This window comes from Hemiscyllium ocellatum, chromosome 11 (genome assembly GCF_020745735.1).
Source record: "Hemiscyllium ocellatum isolate sHemOce1 chromosome 11, sHemOce1.pat.X.cur, whole genome shotgun sequence".
Classification (NCBI taxonomy): domain Eukaryota; kingdom Metazoa; phylum Chordata; class Chondrichthyes; order Orectolobiformes; family Hemiscylliidae; genus Hemiscyllium; species Hemiscyllium ocellatum.
In genome coordinates, this window is record NC_083411.1 from 86,618,237 (window position 1) to 86,635,080 (window position 16,844).

At 42.6% G+C, this 16,844-nt stretch overlaps 1 protein-coding gene across 1 annotated transcript in view; it reads left to right on the forward strand.

The window, feature by feature from the left end:
* The window catches only part of drp2 (dystrophin related protein 2), a 75,290-nt gene that overhangs the window by 6,031 nt on the left and 52,415 nt on the right, over positions 1–16,844 (forward strand). The window contains exons 3-5 of the mRNA XM_060832217.1: positions 3,242–3,359; positions 4,453–4,721; positions 12,714–12,860. Of these exons, the coding sequence (XP_060688200.1) occupies positions 3,242–3,359; positions 4,453–4,721; positions 12,714–12,860 (534 nt within the window). The remainder of the gene's footprint in view (positions 1–3,241; positions 3,360–4,452; positions 4,722–12,713; positions 12,861–16,844) is intronic.

Sequence of the window (16,844 nt, forward strand, 5' to 3'; positions counted from 1 at the left end):
TTTTATTCCTTAAATACCAAAGAAAAACTTAGAGTTTACCCTGATCCTATCCGCCAACAACTTCTCATATCTCCTCCTGGCTCTTCTGAGCTCTCTCTTTAGGTCTTCCTGGCTACCTTGTAACCCTCAAGTGCCCTAACTGAGCCTTCACATCTCATCCTAACATACGCCTTCTTCTTCCTCTTGACCAGAGATTCCACTTCCTTCGTAAACCATAGCTCCCGCGCTCTACAGCTTCCTCCCTGCCTGACAGGTACATACTTACCTAGGACACTCAGGAGATTTTCCTCGAATAAGCTCCATATTTCTAATGTGCCCATCCCCTGCAGTTTCCTTCCCCATCCTATGCTTCCTAAATCTTACCTCATCACATCGTAATTGCCTTTCCCCCAGCTGTAACTCTTGCCCAGTGGTATACACTTATCCCTTTCTATCACTAAAGTAAACATAACAGAATCGTGATTGCTATCACCAAAGTCTCACCTACTTCCAAGTCTAACACCTGGCCGGGCTCATTACCCAGTACCAAGTCTAATGTGGCTTTGCCCCTTGTGTCAGGAAGCCCTCCTGCACACACTGGACAAAAACTGACCCATCTATAGTGCTCATACTATAGTGTTCCCAGTCAATATTTGGAAAGTTGAAGTCCCCCATGACAACTACCCTGTCTCTCACACTCCTATCGAGAATCATCTTTGTTATCCTTTCTTCTACATCTCTGGAACTATTCGGAAGCCTATAGAAAACTCCCAACAGGGTGACCTCTCCTTTCCTGTTTCTAACCTCAGCCCATACTACCTCAGTTGACGAGTCCCCAAACATCCTTTCTGCAACTGTAATACTGTCCTTGACCAACAATGCCACACCTCCCCCTCTTTTACCATCTTCGCTGTTCTTACTGAAACACCTAAAGCCTGGAACCTGCAACAACCATTCCTGTCCCTGCTCTATCCATGTCTTTGAAATGGCCACAACATCGAAGTCCCAGGTACCAACCCATGTTGCAGGTTCTCCCACCTTATTCCGGATGCTCCTGGCATTGAAGCAAACACACTTCAAACCGACCTCTTGCTTGCCGGTGCCATCTTGCGTCCCTGAAACTTGATTTTGGACCTCCCTACTCTCAACCTTTTCCATGCTTGAACTATAGTTTTGGTTCCCATCCCCCTGTTGGATTAGTTTAAACCCACCCCAATAGCCTTACCGAATTTCCCCCCCAGGATATTGGTACCCCTCTGGTTCAGATGAAGACCATCCTGCTTGTAGAGGCCCACTTACCCCAGAAAGAGCCCCAATTATCCAAGAATCCAAAATTCTCCCTTCTGCACATCCCTGTAGCCATGTGTACAACTCCTCCTCCCTATTCCTCTCCTCACTAGCACATGGTATTGGCAACAAACCAGAGACAACAACTCTGTTCGTCCTAGCTCTAAGCTTCCATCCTAGCTCCCCGAATTTCTGCCTTAAATCCCCATCTCTCTTCCTACCTATGTCATTGGTGCCTATGTGGACCATGACTTGAGGCTGCTCCCCCTCCCCCTTAAGGATCCCAAAAACATGAACAGAGACATCATGAACCCTGGCACCTGGGAGGCAACACACCAACCGTGAGTCTCACTCGTCCCGACAGTACCTCCTATCTGTCCCCCTAACTATGGAGCCCTCAATGATTACTGCTCTGCTCCTCTTCCCCCTTCCCTTCTGAGCAGCAGGGACGGACTCTGTGCCAGAGCCCTGCACCCCACTGCTTTCCCCTGGTAAGACCCCCCCCAACAGTATCCAAAACAGTTGTTGAGGGGAATGGCCACAGGGGATCCCTGCACTGCCTTTCCATCCCCTGACTGAAACCCATTTGCCTTTTTCTTGTAGCTGAGGAGTGACTACCTCCCTGTGACTCCTCTCAATAACCCCCTCTGCCTCCGGAATGATCCGAAGTTCATCCAGCTGTAGCTATGGTTCCTTAAAGCAGTTTTCGAGGAGCTGGAGTTGGGTGCACTTCCCGCAGATGTAGTCAGCAGGGACTCTAGTGGTGACCCATACCTTCCACATTCTGCAGGAGGAACATTCAACTGCCCTCACCTCCATTCCCACTATTCTAAATCCCAAAGAGACTGTTGAAAAATAAGGAATAAAAAATAAACTCGTTACCTTACCAATCTGGCGCACAGAAACTTTATTTTTGATTAGAGGAGGATGATGGGTGGGAGACACTACCCGAGTAGTGTTTCGGGTAACGCAGCCACACAAGTATATGACTTCCCAGAAGTCCTTCGCTCCTCCCTTGCACCTCTCAGCAAATGGAGGCCTGACTCCTGAGGTAAGTCCCTTTTAATGCAGGAAAACTCACCCTTCCCGGCAGCCTCGCTTCACCACTCCTTCACCACCACCTTGGGTGGCACGGTGGCACAGTGGTTAGCACTGCTGCCTCACAGCGCCAGGGACTTGGGTTCAATTCCCGCCTCAGGCGACTGACTGTGTGGAGTTTGCACATTCTCCCCGTGTCTGCGTGGGTTTCCTCCGGGTGCTCCGGTTTCCTCCCACAGTCACAAAGATGTGCGGGTCAGGTGAATTGGCCATGCTAAATTGCCCGTAGTGTTAGGTAAGGGGTAAATGTAGGGGTATGGGTGGGTTGCGCTTCGGCGGGTCGGTGTGGACTTGTTGGGCCGAAGGGCCTGTTTCCACACTGTAGGGAATCTAATCTCTCCTCACTGCTCTGGCAAAATGGAGTTTTAATGCTTTAATCATCGACCAAAATCTGATCATTTTGAAAATCAAAAATTAAGTGTCACAATATTGGGAATCAGATGTCAAGCAATTAGTAGGGAAGAGTGATTTAGTGTGAAATGTGAAATCTTGTTGTCTGCTTTCATACTGAGAGTGCCTCAGTTTCAGTCTCCTAATACTAATACTTTATCTATCTCAGATGAATGAGGTTGGCAAGTTTCAGTTACAATATCATCCCCCTGTAGCCGTCATCCTCTGTTCAGGAATCTGAATTAAGAGCAGCTTATGGTTTTTAGGGTCAAATACTCCTGACCACATTGTTATTTTAACTGATATCTACATGGAATCATGAAGAAAAATGTCAGCCATCTCAAGAGTACTCTTAATTTCTATTCATTTTCACATAAAAGTTTCACATAATTTGGCATTAAAGCAATTCACTAGACTGGCAACTGATAGGTTCAGCTTTTGAGTGCTAATCCTAGTTATATGTTCCTACTGCATTCTTTTATTAAAGGCCTTCATGGAGGATGTGAAGACGAAGGGCCCCTTCATACTGGCAACTTTGGAGTCAGCCCAAGCATTCCTATCCCAGCATCCTCTCGAAGAGGCAGAAGAACCAGCACAAGACAAAGGTTATCACTTCATTTTTCTTTGTCTTAAAACCTCATCAATGTCAGTATAGCGTACAAATGGGTAGGATGCCAGGACCACTCCTCTTGAGCTCAAGCCCCCTGGAAAAGTTGCCTGAAAGACTTTTCTTTGCATTTGACGTTTTTTCCAAAGAAACCCCAGGTCTATATTGACTCTTTTTTTGGATTTATCCTGTGGAGACTGTGGAACTGCTGGGTATCCCTATTACAAGAAGAAAGCTGTCCACGAGAAATAATACTGTCGTTCCTTGTTATTGAACACTGGCCCATTGAAATGCTGTTTAAACACTCTATACGTTGTACAAAACTTCAGCACCATGTTTATAAAAGCCCAGGGCTTCAGTAAACTCTCAATCTCTCCATTATATTATCAGCTCCTTTTCATTATATTGCTATTTTCCTTCCAGTTTCTTTTCATTCCTGCAACACAGCACCAGACTATGGCTCCTTTTATGGTAATGCACTAAGCTTGACCCTTGTCCTGCTGATAATTTAAGGTCAATAACTGTACTTTTGGAATTATCTGTTTAAAAATTGCTATTCAAGTAAAGTGCCACTGAAAGAATTATTAGGTTGTTACTCAGAAAAACTGTTGTAATATTAATCCCACAGCTTTAATATACTAGAATACAGAATGATGCCCCTTCCGTCTTTCTGTTCTTTCCTATTCCATTTTCTTGCAGTTTTGTTTCATTTTTAATCTGAACTATATTCCTACAATCTAACTGTAATGCGGTATTCTTTTGACAGATTAATCTCACAAAGTTGCCCCCCCCACCACCCCACCTTATTTCTGCCATTTATATTTTTTCCATTTTGGAGTTGGAAATTACAGCTGAACCGCGAATTTCTCAATCTCTGTTTATTCTGCATTGTATTGTTTAAACCCAATGGTGAAGTCTGACTCTCCCTTAATTACAGTGTGCACTATTATGCTGTTGTCACCACTGAATTTCCACTGGGCAGTCGTCTCTGCATTATCCAGTTACCTTTGTTTCCTCTTCATTAAGTCAGCCTATAAGATCCCCCCAGGGACATACTCTGTTTTTGAACCTTGAATGAATCATAATTTCAGATATGTCACCAAAGCAGAAAATCCAGAATGTGAGCCGGTTCATTTGGAAGCAGGCTAATGTATCAAGTGAAATGTGGGAGAAGCTGAGTGCTCGCTGTATTGACCGACACAGGCACATTGAGAGAACGATGGAGAGACTTCTGGAGCTCCGAGGTACGATGGATGAGCTTAATCTTGCCCTAGATCAAGCTGAGGCTGTTCGAGATTCCTGGGAACCAGTGGGAGACCTCTTCATTGATTCACTACAGGAACATATTGAGACAACTAAGGTATAGTTAATTACTAAAATTTGCAAGACAAAGGTAGAATGGTTGATGCAACAGACAGAAGCATTTTCATCTACAAAGAATTATTAAATTAAATCTTTCTTGCTGGTATAACAGGAAATGTATGTTATGGTCTGTGACACAAAAGTACTTGATGTATTAACTGCAGAAATGGGAAAAAGTGAAAGACAAATTTGTGAAAGAGCTAGCTGGATGGGTCACCAAAATAGTTCCCTTGGCTCAGCATTGACCCTTTAAAATAGAGGAAGCTAGGACAGAAGCTATAGAAAAACGAGGTCGGTTGCATTTGGATCCATCAGCAGAAACTTTATATCAGGTTTCACTACTTATTGCCAAAGCTTCTGTCATCGTGTGACCTGTAGAACTTGTACTAATTTTCAAATCGTTCTATATTACCATTCAGTTTATAATGATTAGTAATAAAAACTGAAATAAGGCAGGAAATTATTAAAACTGCACAGCGGATTAGCTGGCATCTGTATTGAGAAGAAACAAATTCCGATTTTGGCATCATCAGAAGTGAAACCCAAAGTAAAGCAGATATATTAATCTATTTTGGAAAGGCAATATAAAGAAAGAATAAACATTTATATAAAAGCTTGCATTAAGTCCCAAAGCACTTTATGGCCAATTAAATACTTTCGACATGTAGTTATTTCTATAATGTAGCAGAAAGCTGCATGGAATTTGCACGTATAATGATACCAAAAACAACAGTAGAACACCTGTGTTCTTCTTGAAATAATAGCATGCCATCTTTTTTATCTACCTGAAAGAACAGACATAACATAATATAATTGCCTTGTCTAAAAGATTCAATACTTCCAAATAATGCAGTGCACCCTCAGAATAACACTAAATTGTCAGCTTAGATTATGTGCAATGTACTGGAGTAGCTCAAGGGCACATCATCTACTGACTCAGAAATGAGATAGGGCCCAATAAGTCAAGGCACCTTGGTAATTGGAATCTGTTATCTCACCAATGAACTTTAATGACATACATTAGGATATTTGATAAGTTGTAGGTCCATTAACCTTGACACTTGCTCTCCCTGACTGGCCTATCTGTTTATTCTTTCCTTTCCCAGTGCTCCATTTTCTTCTCTTAAGTGTGTGCTTGTTTTGCAGTATAATACCTTGCAGTTCTTGGGGAGTAATAATGGCTTTGCCCAAACATACAGCAACCCAAAGAGGAATTGTGGCAAAAATGGACATAAATGATAAATCCTGATAAGTGACTCTCTCGTGGAAGATTAAGGACCTTCAGTCCCTGCAGTGTCAAAAATAATGATGAGATTGTTGACTTAATTGGGAGAAAGCCAAAACTCAGATTCTAGCTGTTAGGCTAAATTGTTATGATTAAATCCTCCCTTGTTAGATGGCAACAAGGACAACCTGAGTCTGAGTGGGTGTACAGCTTTTACTGTCTCAACTGATATATTTGCAATGCTCCTTCACTTCATTTCTGCTAGAACTGTGCCAAGCACTTCCATGTTGACTAAGGCCCACTGCGTCCTTGGACCATTACATGTTCAAACTAGGTAATTCAATGTCAGCTTCTCGGGTAGCTCTTTATTGCACAGGCTCAGCCAACAGCATTAATTCTCAGGTGGCACTTTATAGCTGGGGAGGGCCAGACTGCAACTTTTGTCTCTCAAGTGGCACTTCCATTTCCTTTCTCATTTCAGTTTGTCAATTTCTTTTTAAGTAAAAGGCTATGCGGAATGATCTGAAATGTAATACAAGCTCTGGAGGTTACAAGATAAAAGAAACATTGGCAGAGGGTAGTGAAACCAAATATAACTATCCTCCTGAAATAGCCATGGACACAAGCATCCTCATTTTACTTTGGCATTTGCACTGGCTGTCCTTCTTTTTAAAAGCCAGTGACAGGCCAAGGGAACTGTAGAGGTGCTAGCTGTCTCCAACATGATATTTCCCTTACATTTCTGGAGTTAGCCTTGTTAATAGCACAAGTAGCTTAAAGCTGCAAGGCAAGCTTCCATGCATGATGAAAGTTAGGAGTATGTGGATGAAAGAAATGTGAAGAGTCAATGGGAAAGGGGAAGGGCACCATGTTAGTGAACTGCTGATGTTACATCAATGTCAGAGATGGTGCACATGTAACAGCTTACCTGGCAACTAGCATGCACATACTTGAACAGGATGGCCTTTTCTAAAATGCATTCACAGGATGAGGACATTGCTGGCTTGGCCAGCATTTCTTGCCCATCCCGAATTGCCCAGAAAATGGTTAAGAATAAGCCACATTGCTGTGTGCCTGAAGTCACATTAGTCCAGACCAGGTAAGAATGGCAGTTTCCTTCCCTAAAGGACATCAGTGAACCAGATTCTTTCCCGATAATTGACAATGGATTTGTGCTCATCATTAAACTCTAAATTCCAGAATTTTTACTGAATTCAAATATCATCATCTGCTGTGGCAGGGTAGGAACCTGGATTCCTGGAACATTACCTGGAACTCTGGATTAACAGTCCAGCAATATTACCAATAGGCGGTTGTCAACTCTCTCATTGTAAACTGGAAAAAGGAGGCTGTTTAGTGAGGTGAGGGTAGACTCCAGTGGGTCAATGGGTACTGCCAATATCAGCCCAGAAGCTGAGCCATTTCTGATCTCAGGTTTGCTCATCGGCAGTAAGACAGTTGGTTTATAATTGTGATTTTTATAAATAACTTGGATGTGGAAGTGGAAGGGTGGGTTAGTGAGCTTTCCGATGACACAAAGATCGATGGAGTGGTGCATAGTGTGGAGGGCTGTGGGATGTTGCAACAGGACATTGACAAGATGCAGAACTGGGCTGATAAGTGGCAAATGGAATTCAACTTGGAAAAGTGTGAAGTGATTCATTTTGGAAGGTTACATTTGAATGCAGATTACATGGTTAAAGGCAGGATTCTTGGTAGTGTGGAGGAACAGAGGGATATTGGGGTCCATGTCCATAGATCCCTCAAAGTTGCCACCCAAGTTGGTAAGTTTGTTAAGAAGGCTAGGAGAAAGTGAAGACTGGAGGAGATCAGAGTCAAGAGTGTGGTGCTGGAAAAGCACAGCCGACCAGGCAGCATCTGAGGAGCAGGAGAATCAACGTTTCAGATATAAGCCCTTCATCAGGAATGAGGCTTGTGGGCCCAAAATGCCGATTTTCCTGCTCCTTGGATGCTGACTGGTTGTGCTTTTCCAGCACCACACTCTCGACTCTGATCTCCAGTAGCTGCAGTCCTCACTTTCTCCTCATTGATTTTAACCCCACTGTGAAGCCTCTTCCAAGGATGCCTACCTTGAAGAAGTTCTCCTCTTCTCTCTACAAGAATGTCAGTGAATCCCTCTCTTGCTGCACCCCCCAGGTCATCTCCTCTGCCCTGAAGCTCTTTAGCCACATCCTGAAGCAGACTCATTACCACAGCTACATCTCCTTCCTCATGCTCCTCTACATCGAGGAGATAGGACGTCAACTTGCATATCATTTCAGAGAACACCACTAGGACACTCACAAAAAACCAACCCCACTGTCCATGGCTGAACACTTTAACTCCCCCTCCCACTCCACCAAGGATGTGCAGGTCCTGGGCCTCGTCCATCACCAAACTCTAACCACCCGATGCCTGGAAGAAGAACACCTCATCTTCCGCCTTGGGACCCTGCAGCCACGCGAGATCAATGTGGGTTTCACCAGTTTCCTCATTTCCCCTCCCCCCACCTTATTCCAGTCCCACGCCTCCAAATCAGCACGGCCGTCTTGACCCGTTCATCTTCCTTCCTACCTATCCACTCGACTCTCCTCTCTGACCTATCACCTCCCCCCCCCAACTTCATCTACCTATCACGTTCCCAGCTACCCTACCCCTAGCCCCATCCTCCTCCCCCTCCCATTTATCTGTTAGTCCTCAGCCCACAAGCCTCATTCTGACGAAGACCTTATGCCCAAAATGTTGGTTTTCCTGCTCCTCAGATGCTGCTTGACCTGCTGTGCTTTTCCAGCACCACACTCTTGTTAAGAAGGTGTACAGTGTGTTGGCTTTCATTAGCTGTGGGATATAGTTTAAGAACCACGAGGTTATGCTGCAGCTCTGTAGAGCCAAGGTTAGCCCACACTTGGAACATTGCGTTCATTTCTGGTCATCTAATTCTAGGAAGGATATGGAAGCTTTAGAGAGTATGCGGAGATTTACCAAAATGCTGCCTGGATTGGAGGGCATGTCTTATGAAGAAAGTTTGAGGGAGCTGAGGCTTTTTACATTGGAGTGAAGAAGGGTGAGAGGCGACTTGAGAGGGATGTACAAGATGATGAGGCAGAGATAGAACGAATAGTCAGAGACGTTTTCCCAGGGCAGAAATGGCTATTACAAGGGAACACAAATTAAGGAGATTGAAGGAAAGTTTGGGGGAGATGTCAGAGGTAGGTTCTTTACTCAGAGAGTGGTGGGTACATGGAATGTACTGCCAGCAGTGGTAGTAGAGTTTGATATATTAGGGACATTTAAACAACTCTTTGATAGGCACATAGATGATAGTAAAATGAAGGGTATGTAAGTTAATTTGATCTTAGAGTAGGATAAAAGGTTAGCACAGCATGAAGGGCCAAAGGGCCTGTACTGTGGTGTACTGTTCTATGTTCTTTGTTCTATGACTCCAGGGATCCATGTCTTTGGATTCCAGGTCTGGGCCATGGTCAGTTCTGGTAGTCAGCAAAATCAATCCAGGCGTCACTGCTTATTCAGATAGGATCATTTAACAAATTCAATATGGGGGGGATGAGCTGTTGTCAGTCAGGGGGTGTGAGCCATACATAACCTAAGTGATGGGGGATGGGGAGCTGGGGTAGGGAGCAGGTTAAGCATCATTGAGGCTACAGGCATTCAAGTCTGGACATTGGCTGGACTAGATTCAGAGACTGAATGAGTGGTCATAGTGACAGGAAGCAGTTGTAGGTATTATAGTGTGATCTAGAAGGATATGGGAGGGAACTGCATAGGCTCGAAACAGATGTGATCAAGACAAGTGATGGTCAACCAGGCTTCAGCATAGGATAGGTGCAAGGCCAGCCAGCAACATTCCCTCTCTTTTTTTTATTCCATTGCGCAGATGTTGAGGTCCATGTGCAGCAGCAGTGTGTGGAGATGGAAGGCAGGTATCAGCATGCTGATTGGTGTGCACGGACCGCGCAGCTAAGAGCGAATGTTGTCAGCAAGGGATCAGCATCTCCATAGTCAGGGGCTGTGGACAGCAATGGTCAAGAGAAGGGGCTCAATCAAAATGACTTGTTCCTTCACTGTCAAATTCCTGGAACTTCACGCATAACAATATTGTGGGTAAACATACACCAAATGGGCCACAGCAGTTCAAGAAGGCAGCTCACTAATGATGGGTAATATAAATTGGCCCAGTCAGCAAAGCCCATATCCCATTAAAAATAAAAATTTTAAAAATGCACCTAATACTCAGGTTTGCATGCTTTGAGACTTTGTGAGATGTGGTTGTACAATGGCAGAATTCGATCAAGTGATACCTTTGCAAGTGTAGATAGTAGAGAGAAGATGGTGCCACTTACCATTCAAGATCTTTGGGGTAGCTAGTGGCACTGACCCACTCTGCAATCTCAGCGCAGGCTGGACAGGTCAAATGAGATGGCCTCCTAATGCAGTCACCTGGGAAATGTATGTCCCTTCTGCCAGTAACTCCACTCAGCAAGCATCTAGGGGCAACATCTCTGGAATCCCACAAACAACCTGAGGGAAAAGTCCTGGCTTGCAGCATCTAAACTGGTGTCCAGCTAGCCTTTCAATATCGCACCAGAACCATTGACCCACAGTATATCACCAGTTGCAAGAAAATTCAACTCAATCAGCATGTAATTCACTGAATACATGTGGAATATCTTGCAGGTGCAGATAATAATTAGAAAAGTACATGTTTGTGTGAAATAGCTCACCACGGGCTAGGACAGATATAACAACAACATTCAATATGCTCAATACATAATCTAATCTCAAAATGTGAGGGCTGGCTGCAGCTTTTCACTGACATTGTAGAGACCTCAATTGTACACTGAAAGCACCACGCACTACGAACCAATTGCACCCAAGATTGTATGGTGACTGGTGCAATACTTTTAAAGACCTCTTAAACAATCCCTTTAAAGAACTATATATCATCCATCTATAGAGTCGCAGAGGTGTACAGCATGGAATCAGATTCTTTGGTCCAACTCATCCATACCAACCAGGTATCCTAAATTAATTTAGTCCCATTTGCCAGCATTTGTCCCATATCCTTCTAAACCCTTCCTATCATGTACCATCCAGATGCCTTTTAAATGTTATAATTGTATATGCCTCTACCACTTCCTCTGGCAATTCATTCCATGCATGCACCACCTTATATGGGAAACTGTTACTCCTTAAGTCTCTTTTAAATCTTTGCCCTCCCACCTTAAAATTATATGCTTTAGGTTTGGAACCCCCTACCCTGGGGAAAAGACTTTGTCTATTTATCCTATCCATGCCCATCATGATTTTATAAACCACTATAAGGTCTCCCCTCAGCCTTCGACACTCCAGGGAAAACAGCCCCAATCTATTCAACCTCTCCCAATAGTCCAAACTCTCCAAACCTGATAACATCCTTGAAAATCTTTTCTGAACCCTTTCAAGTTTCACAACGTCTTTCCTATAGCAGGAAGACCAGAATTGAACACAGTTTTCCAAAAGTGGCCTAACCAATGTCCTGTACACCCGCAACATGACCTCCCAACAATTTTACTCAGAGCACTGACCAATAAAAGGCGAGTATACTAAACATCTTCTTCACTAGCCTGTCTACCTGTAACTCCACTTACCAAAGGAATTAGTTGATTCCACCTTCAATAGTAATGTCTTCCTTAATTCCTCCACCATTTGATACTGGCTATAGTAGACCATATAATCAGAAATATATTCTGACAAAAATGTACAAATCAACTTTGTGAAGTTTATTAAATAGTTTGAATAGTGTTGAAACTATGTATTTGTGACAAATATGCAATAGTTCTACTTTTATGGCTGAGGTGGCTGCCCCTTTAGCTTAGCCACAATGGATTGAATTTCCAAAAGTCTAGAAGGCCGAGGGTCAGGTACGGGATCAAAAATTACAATCTCAATTGGTATCACTGTTTCTGACATTATCAAGTGCAATTTTGTGGAAATCACCTTCCCAGCAGTGTGGGATGTAGATTAATGATCTGTATTTCACAATGATAAGTGCTTCCATTTTCCCTCTGCCTCGCACTTACAGTGCAATTATTCACTGTTACTCTGCCATTGCACCCTCCATTCACGAAGATTCATGGGTTACAACTCCCAGTATTACAGACATCATTTCCACTCATTAGCTCTCACTACCTCACCTTCTCAAACCTTTACTCCCGGCTCTCTGCACTCCCTACTTTTTTCAAAATAGCCAACAATATGTCGGAATAAGAATCTCTCTACCCTGGTTTCCATGGCAATGAAATCTTTAAGCAATTTCCTGTAAAGATGAAATTAAAATGAACTTAAAACACAAATCCAGTCCTTTAGCCATTTCAAACTAATTTTATATTCAAACCCTTTCTTTAATTTTTAACTGTTTCTAATTTCTAACCCACACACAATTCATAAGGATACAAGAGAGGTGGAAGGGTGTGTAATGACTTTTCATAAACATACAAGTTAACATTTAATTATACAGCTACTTGTAATTTTCCTTTTTGAAGAGGGAGATGGTAATTCATATGGCTGTAATTCTGAATAGCAGTTTAATATTATTGAGAAAACTTAGTGCTGATACCTTCTCATTTGCTGGCATGTTCCTAATTTCACCACAGACTCAAAACACAGCAATAACCTGTATAGTCAGAATAAACTAATTGTCCTGAAACTCTTAGTGACAACAATTTCCAGGCTAACGTTTCTCTCTTTGCATCCTTTACTCATAAGGTATTTAAAGAAGAACTTGGAGCTGTAAAAGATGGCATGAAAATTGCCAATGACTTGGCTCACCAACTTGCAATCTCAGATGTACATCTTTCCACAGAAAACGCACAGCGTCTGGAGGAACTGACATCAAGGTGGCAGGCTTTGCAAGTAGGTGTTACCAAGAGTCAGCAAGAGTAGGAGGTATTTGCTAAGTCACCCAGTTTTGGGAACCATTATCAAGTGAACTCTGCAAAAGAAGTGTTGTAATAAATTGAAAAATAGATAAATGGCTTCACAAATGCATTGTGAACTCCATTGCCTATTGTCTCTGAAGACAACTTAGCCAAGATTTTTTTTTATATTTGGCAGTTTCATCTTGCTAAGACACTGCTTCCCAGACCTTTTTGGCCTTTTTGTGACCCTATTTGAGGTTTGGAAATTTGCTACAACTTGTGGTTGGGGAAGTAGGGAAAGCCCTGTAAGTATGGGGCATTCCTACCCATGTTGAAGCGGGAATGCAGCTGATATTCAAAGCACCACAGCAGCAATTTCTGCTTTGGAGCCTGTAACTTCAACCTTTCACCTCACAACTCCACGTGGACTCTCAACCCCACTTTGGGATGCCCTATCTTTGGGTAACTAAAATCAAAATCAACACTGGCACTTAAAAATCTATTCACATCACTGTTGGTCGGTGTTGAATAGTGTAGTCTAGGGTTTAGTAGACTGGGGTGTTACATCATTAGTCTTGAGAAATCAGGGAATATTTACATAAACATTTCTGCCAAGAGATTAAATATATTGTTTAAAGTCCACAGTTGGGTAGGGTTGAAATAAAATTTCAGAAACAGACCCTCAGTATTGACTAACTTTATTGATGGTATATCACGGGATATAGCCAGTAAAACTGCTTCGAAATTATAATTCAACTTGGGGTTTATCTAGGATTTCCAGACACATTACTACAAATAGTCACTAGATGGCCTACTTGTACTTGCATTGGATAAAGTGGAGGTCTTGCCAAAATGTATATCAAAGGTCTATTGTTTTCGGTTTGTGTCAACACTTTATATTTACATTGCTGATTTAACAACATTCCAGAGATAAAGTATTTCACGGGTTATGCAGAAAACTATTAATTTTCAATCATGCTTTCTTTCTTATGGATAAAAGTTAATCTCATCTCTTACAGGGTCAGGTCTGTTATGGAGCAGGCCTGACTCCTCAAGACATTCTTAAGCAGGTAGCCCAGACCGTAACTTGGCTATTTGTATTAGGTACGTATACAGTGGATATTCCTGGAGTGAATTAGCTGATCTGACTGCCAAGTTTTAAACAAACAAATTTTTTACAGAATTACAGAGTGAAACACAATGAACAGAAAACAGAATACCAGATAACTTATCCTATCCAATCCGATTGACTATCCTGACTTAATGATGCTGTTCTGAAAATTCTTGCAACAATCCCCATAAACAGACCCTGAGCACAAAGAGTAAACATGACACAAAAAGCTTACAGGTCACAAAGTCAGAACGGCCGAAGGAGGGAGAGAGCCAGCGGCCTTTATTCACACACACACTGCTGTTGAACTGAATCAAAACGAAGGCTAGCTACACAGCTAGCTGGCCACTTCCTTTTGATTATATCCATTTTCTTTAAGATATGAAAGCCTTAGGCTGGAGGAATTGTCTGTTAGGGGTAAACAAAAAGAACCCCAATAAACCTTTCAAACCCAGCCTAGTTGGAGCCTGACCAATTACCCCCTCACTGGGAAAAAAAACTCAAGAGCATTGTGACCTGGTAAAAAGAGCAACATTGTGCCACCTCCCCCCTTCAATATCCAAAGATGGCTTCATTTTTCAAATCCCCAAAAAATCGTTGTTAGTACCCTAAAACACACATATACATTCACATAAACATGAAAACATGAACAACTATATTTGATTTCAGTCTGTGGTTGTCCCACCACCAGCAATCATGTTTTCTCGACCTGCCACATACCCAATTTTCAAATTGAATAGTTGTAGCAACAGGCTCCATCTAAACAACCTGGCATTTTTGTCCTTACATTTCTCCACAAATTTCAATGAGTTATGATCAGTGTATGCAACTGTCTCAGATGCATTGCTGGTAAAATAAACACTGAGATGTTGTAGTGCCAACACTTCCTGTGATAGTGATGTGAATAAATCACCAGCTCTACCCAGAAGTTTGGTTTGGATCAACAAAACTCACATGGCCTCTGGCCACTGCATTTGTTAAGCCATTTTTTCAAATGAGTTGAAAAAGTCTTCCACATCCTTCTCATCAAATGTAAGCAATGTGTGAATATATTTAAACAGTTTCTCACCAGATCTTTGACTATCAGGGGTTTGCTCAAACTCACTCTCTTCCTCACTAGATTTACCTTCAGCCTCCATCTTCAGCCTTTTAAGCTGACTTCCCTTTCTGAAATTCAAACTCTCTTTGTCTTTATCTTCTGCTTTCATTTCTGCTGCCCTTTCCTTATCTCTCACCTCTGACTCAAGTGATTTCATTTGCAATTGAATTTTTGCCATCTCTACAGATCCTGATGGTTTTTCCAGCAATTTTAAATGCCGAGCCACTGCTGAAATCATCTCATCTTTCCTCACATTAGGAGGTTGTTCCATCTCCAACTTGTCTGCTAACTCCCGCAGCTTGGCCTCAACTACCTTTTGTAAAACCCCCAAGGTGACTTCTTCTACCCCCAGGAAACACTTGGTGACTGAGTCATTGCTATCCCAGCGCTGTTTAAACCAACCAAATCAATCCCTACCACTCGCTGCCTCCAAGTCCAAACAATCCGAATCCAAAATCCCAATTTGGAACTACCAACAAATCCCAGATGAGCCCCCAATCTGTTATGGATCAGGCCCGATCCCTCAATATATTTTTAAGCAGGTAACCCAGACCATAACTTTCTAATTTGTTGATCCAACTGCCAAGTTTCAAACAAACAGGATTTATTTGCAAAATTACAGAATGAAGCACAAAGAACAGAAAATAGAATATGGGCTAACTCATCCTATCCAATCTGACAGACTATCCCCTCTTAATGATGCTGGTCCAAAAATACTTGCAACAATCTCCATAAACAGACCTTGAGCACAAAGAGTAAACATGACACAAAAAGCTGACGAAGTCAGAAGGGCAGAAGGAGGGAGAGAGCCAGCAGCCGTTCTTCATACACACTGCTGCTGAACTGAATCAAAAACTCTAATCTAAACAGAGGCTAGCTACACAGCTAGCTGGACACTCCCTTTTGATTATATCTTTTTTTAAGACTTGAAAGCCTTAGCCCGGAGGCATTATCTGTTTGGGGTAAACAAAAAGGACCCCAATAAACCCTTCAAATCCAGCCTAGTTGGATGCTGGCCAATTACCCTCTCCCTGGAAAAAAAAACGCAAGGGCAGAGTAACCTTGTAAAAGGACCAACATTGTGACAAGTCATATAATTCTTGTCACACTGTCATTTATAAACTTCTCTTAGTAATGATTTTTAGCCTAGCTAAGTTTTGAGATACAAATAAAATGGCTTCCAGGGCCACAAAATTACTTCCACAATCCCTCCTTTTTTTTTTGCATGAGATCAAAAGAGTAGGTCCAGAGCCTCAGCAAAAGCGGGAACATAGCCAGAGTAGGGACAATATCCAGTGGTGGAGGTTCAGAATCAGACAGGTAGACTTCAGAGTTGGAGGGCTCAAACTCAGAGCTGCTGTCATTCAGGAATTCTGCCTCATGGCAGGAGTTTCCATTGAAGGGGTTTTGAGCAACAGGGTTTTTTGGCCAACTGGGAGGATAATAGGATGGAGGACAACAGCAGTGAGCTAAAGTGCACAGATCTGCTTAAGTAATATAATAAGAATTGAAAGATTAATAAAAATAACAACATGGACAATAAGGTCTTGGAGGAGGGTGCTACACCAGGATCCAAACCAGCCACTCGTCCAACTCCAAAGATCCCAATGGGAGCTGGTGTCACGGGGATTGCCTTCCTAATGTGATTGGCGAAGTTTGTAATGTTCTTGCTGGGGTCAGGTGCAACAATCGGAGCCAATTAAGTGCGAGTGCCCCCTTTTCAGTTAGTAGATAAGCTACTGCCAATCTGTTTTGTAGGATAACTGTGC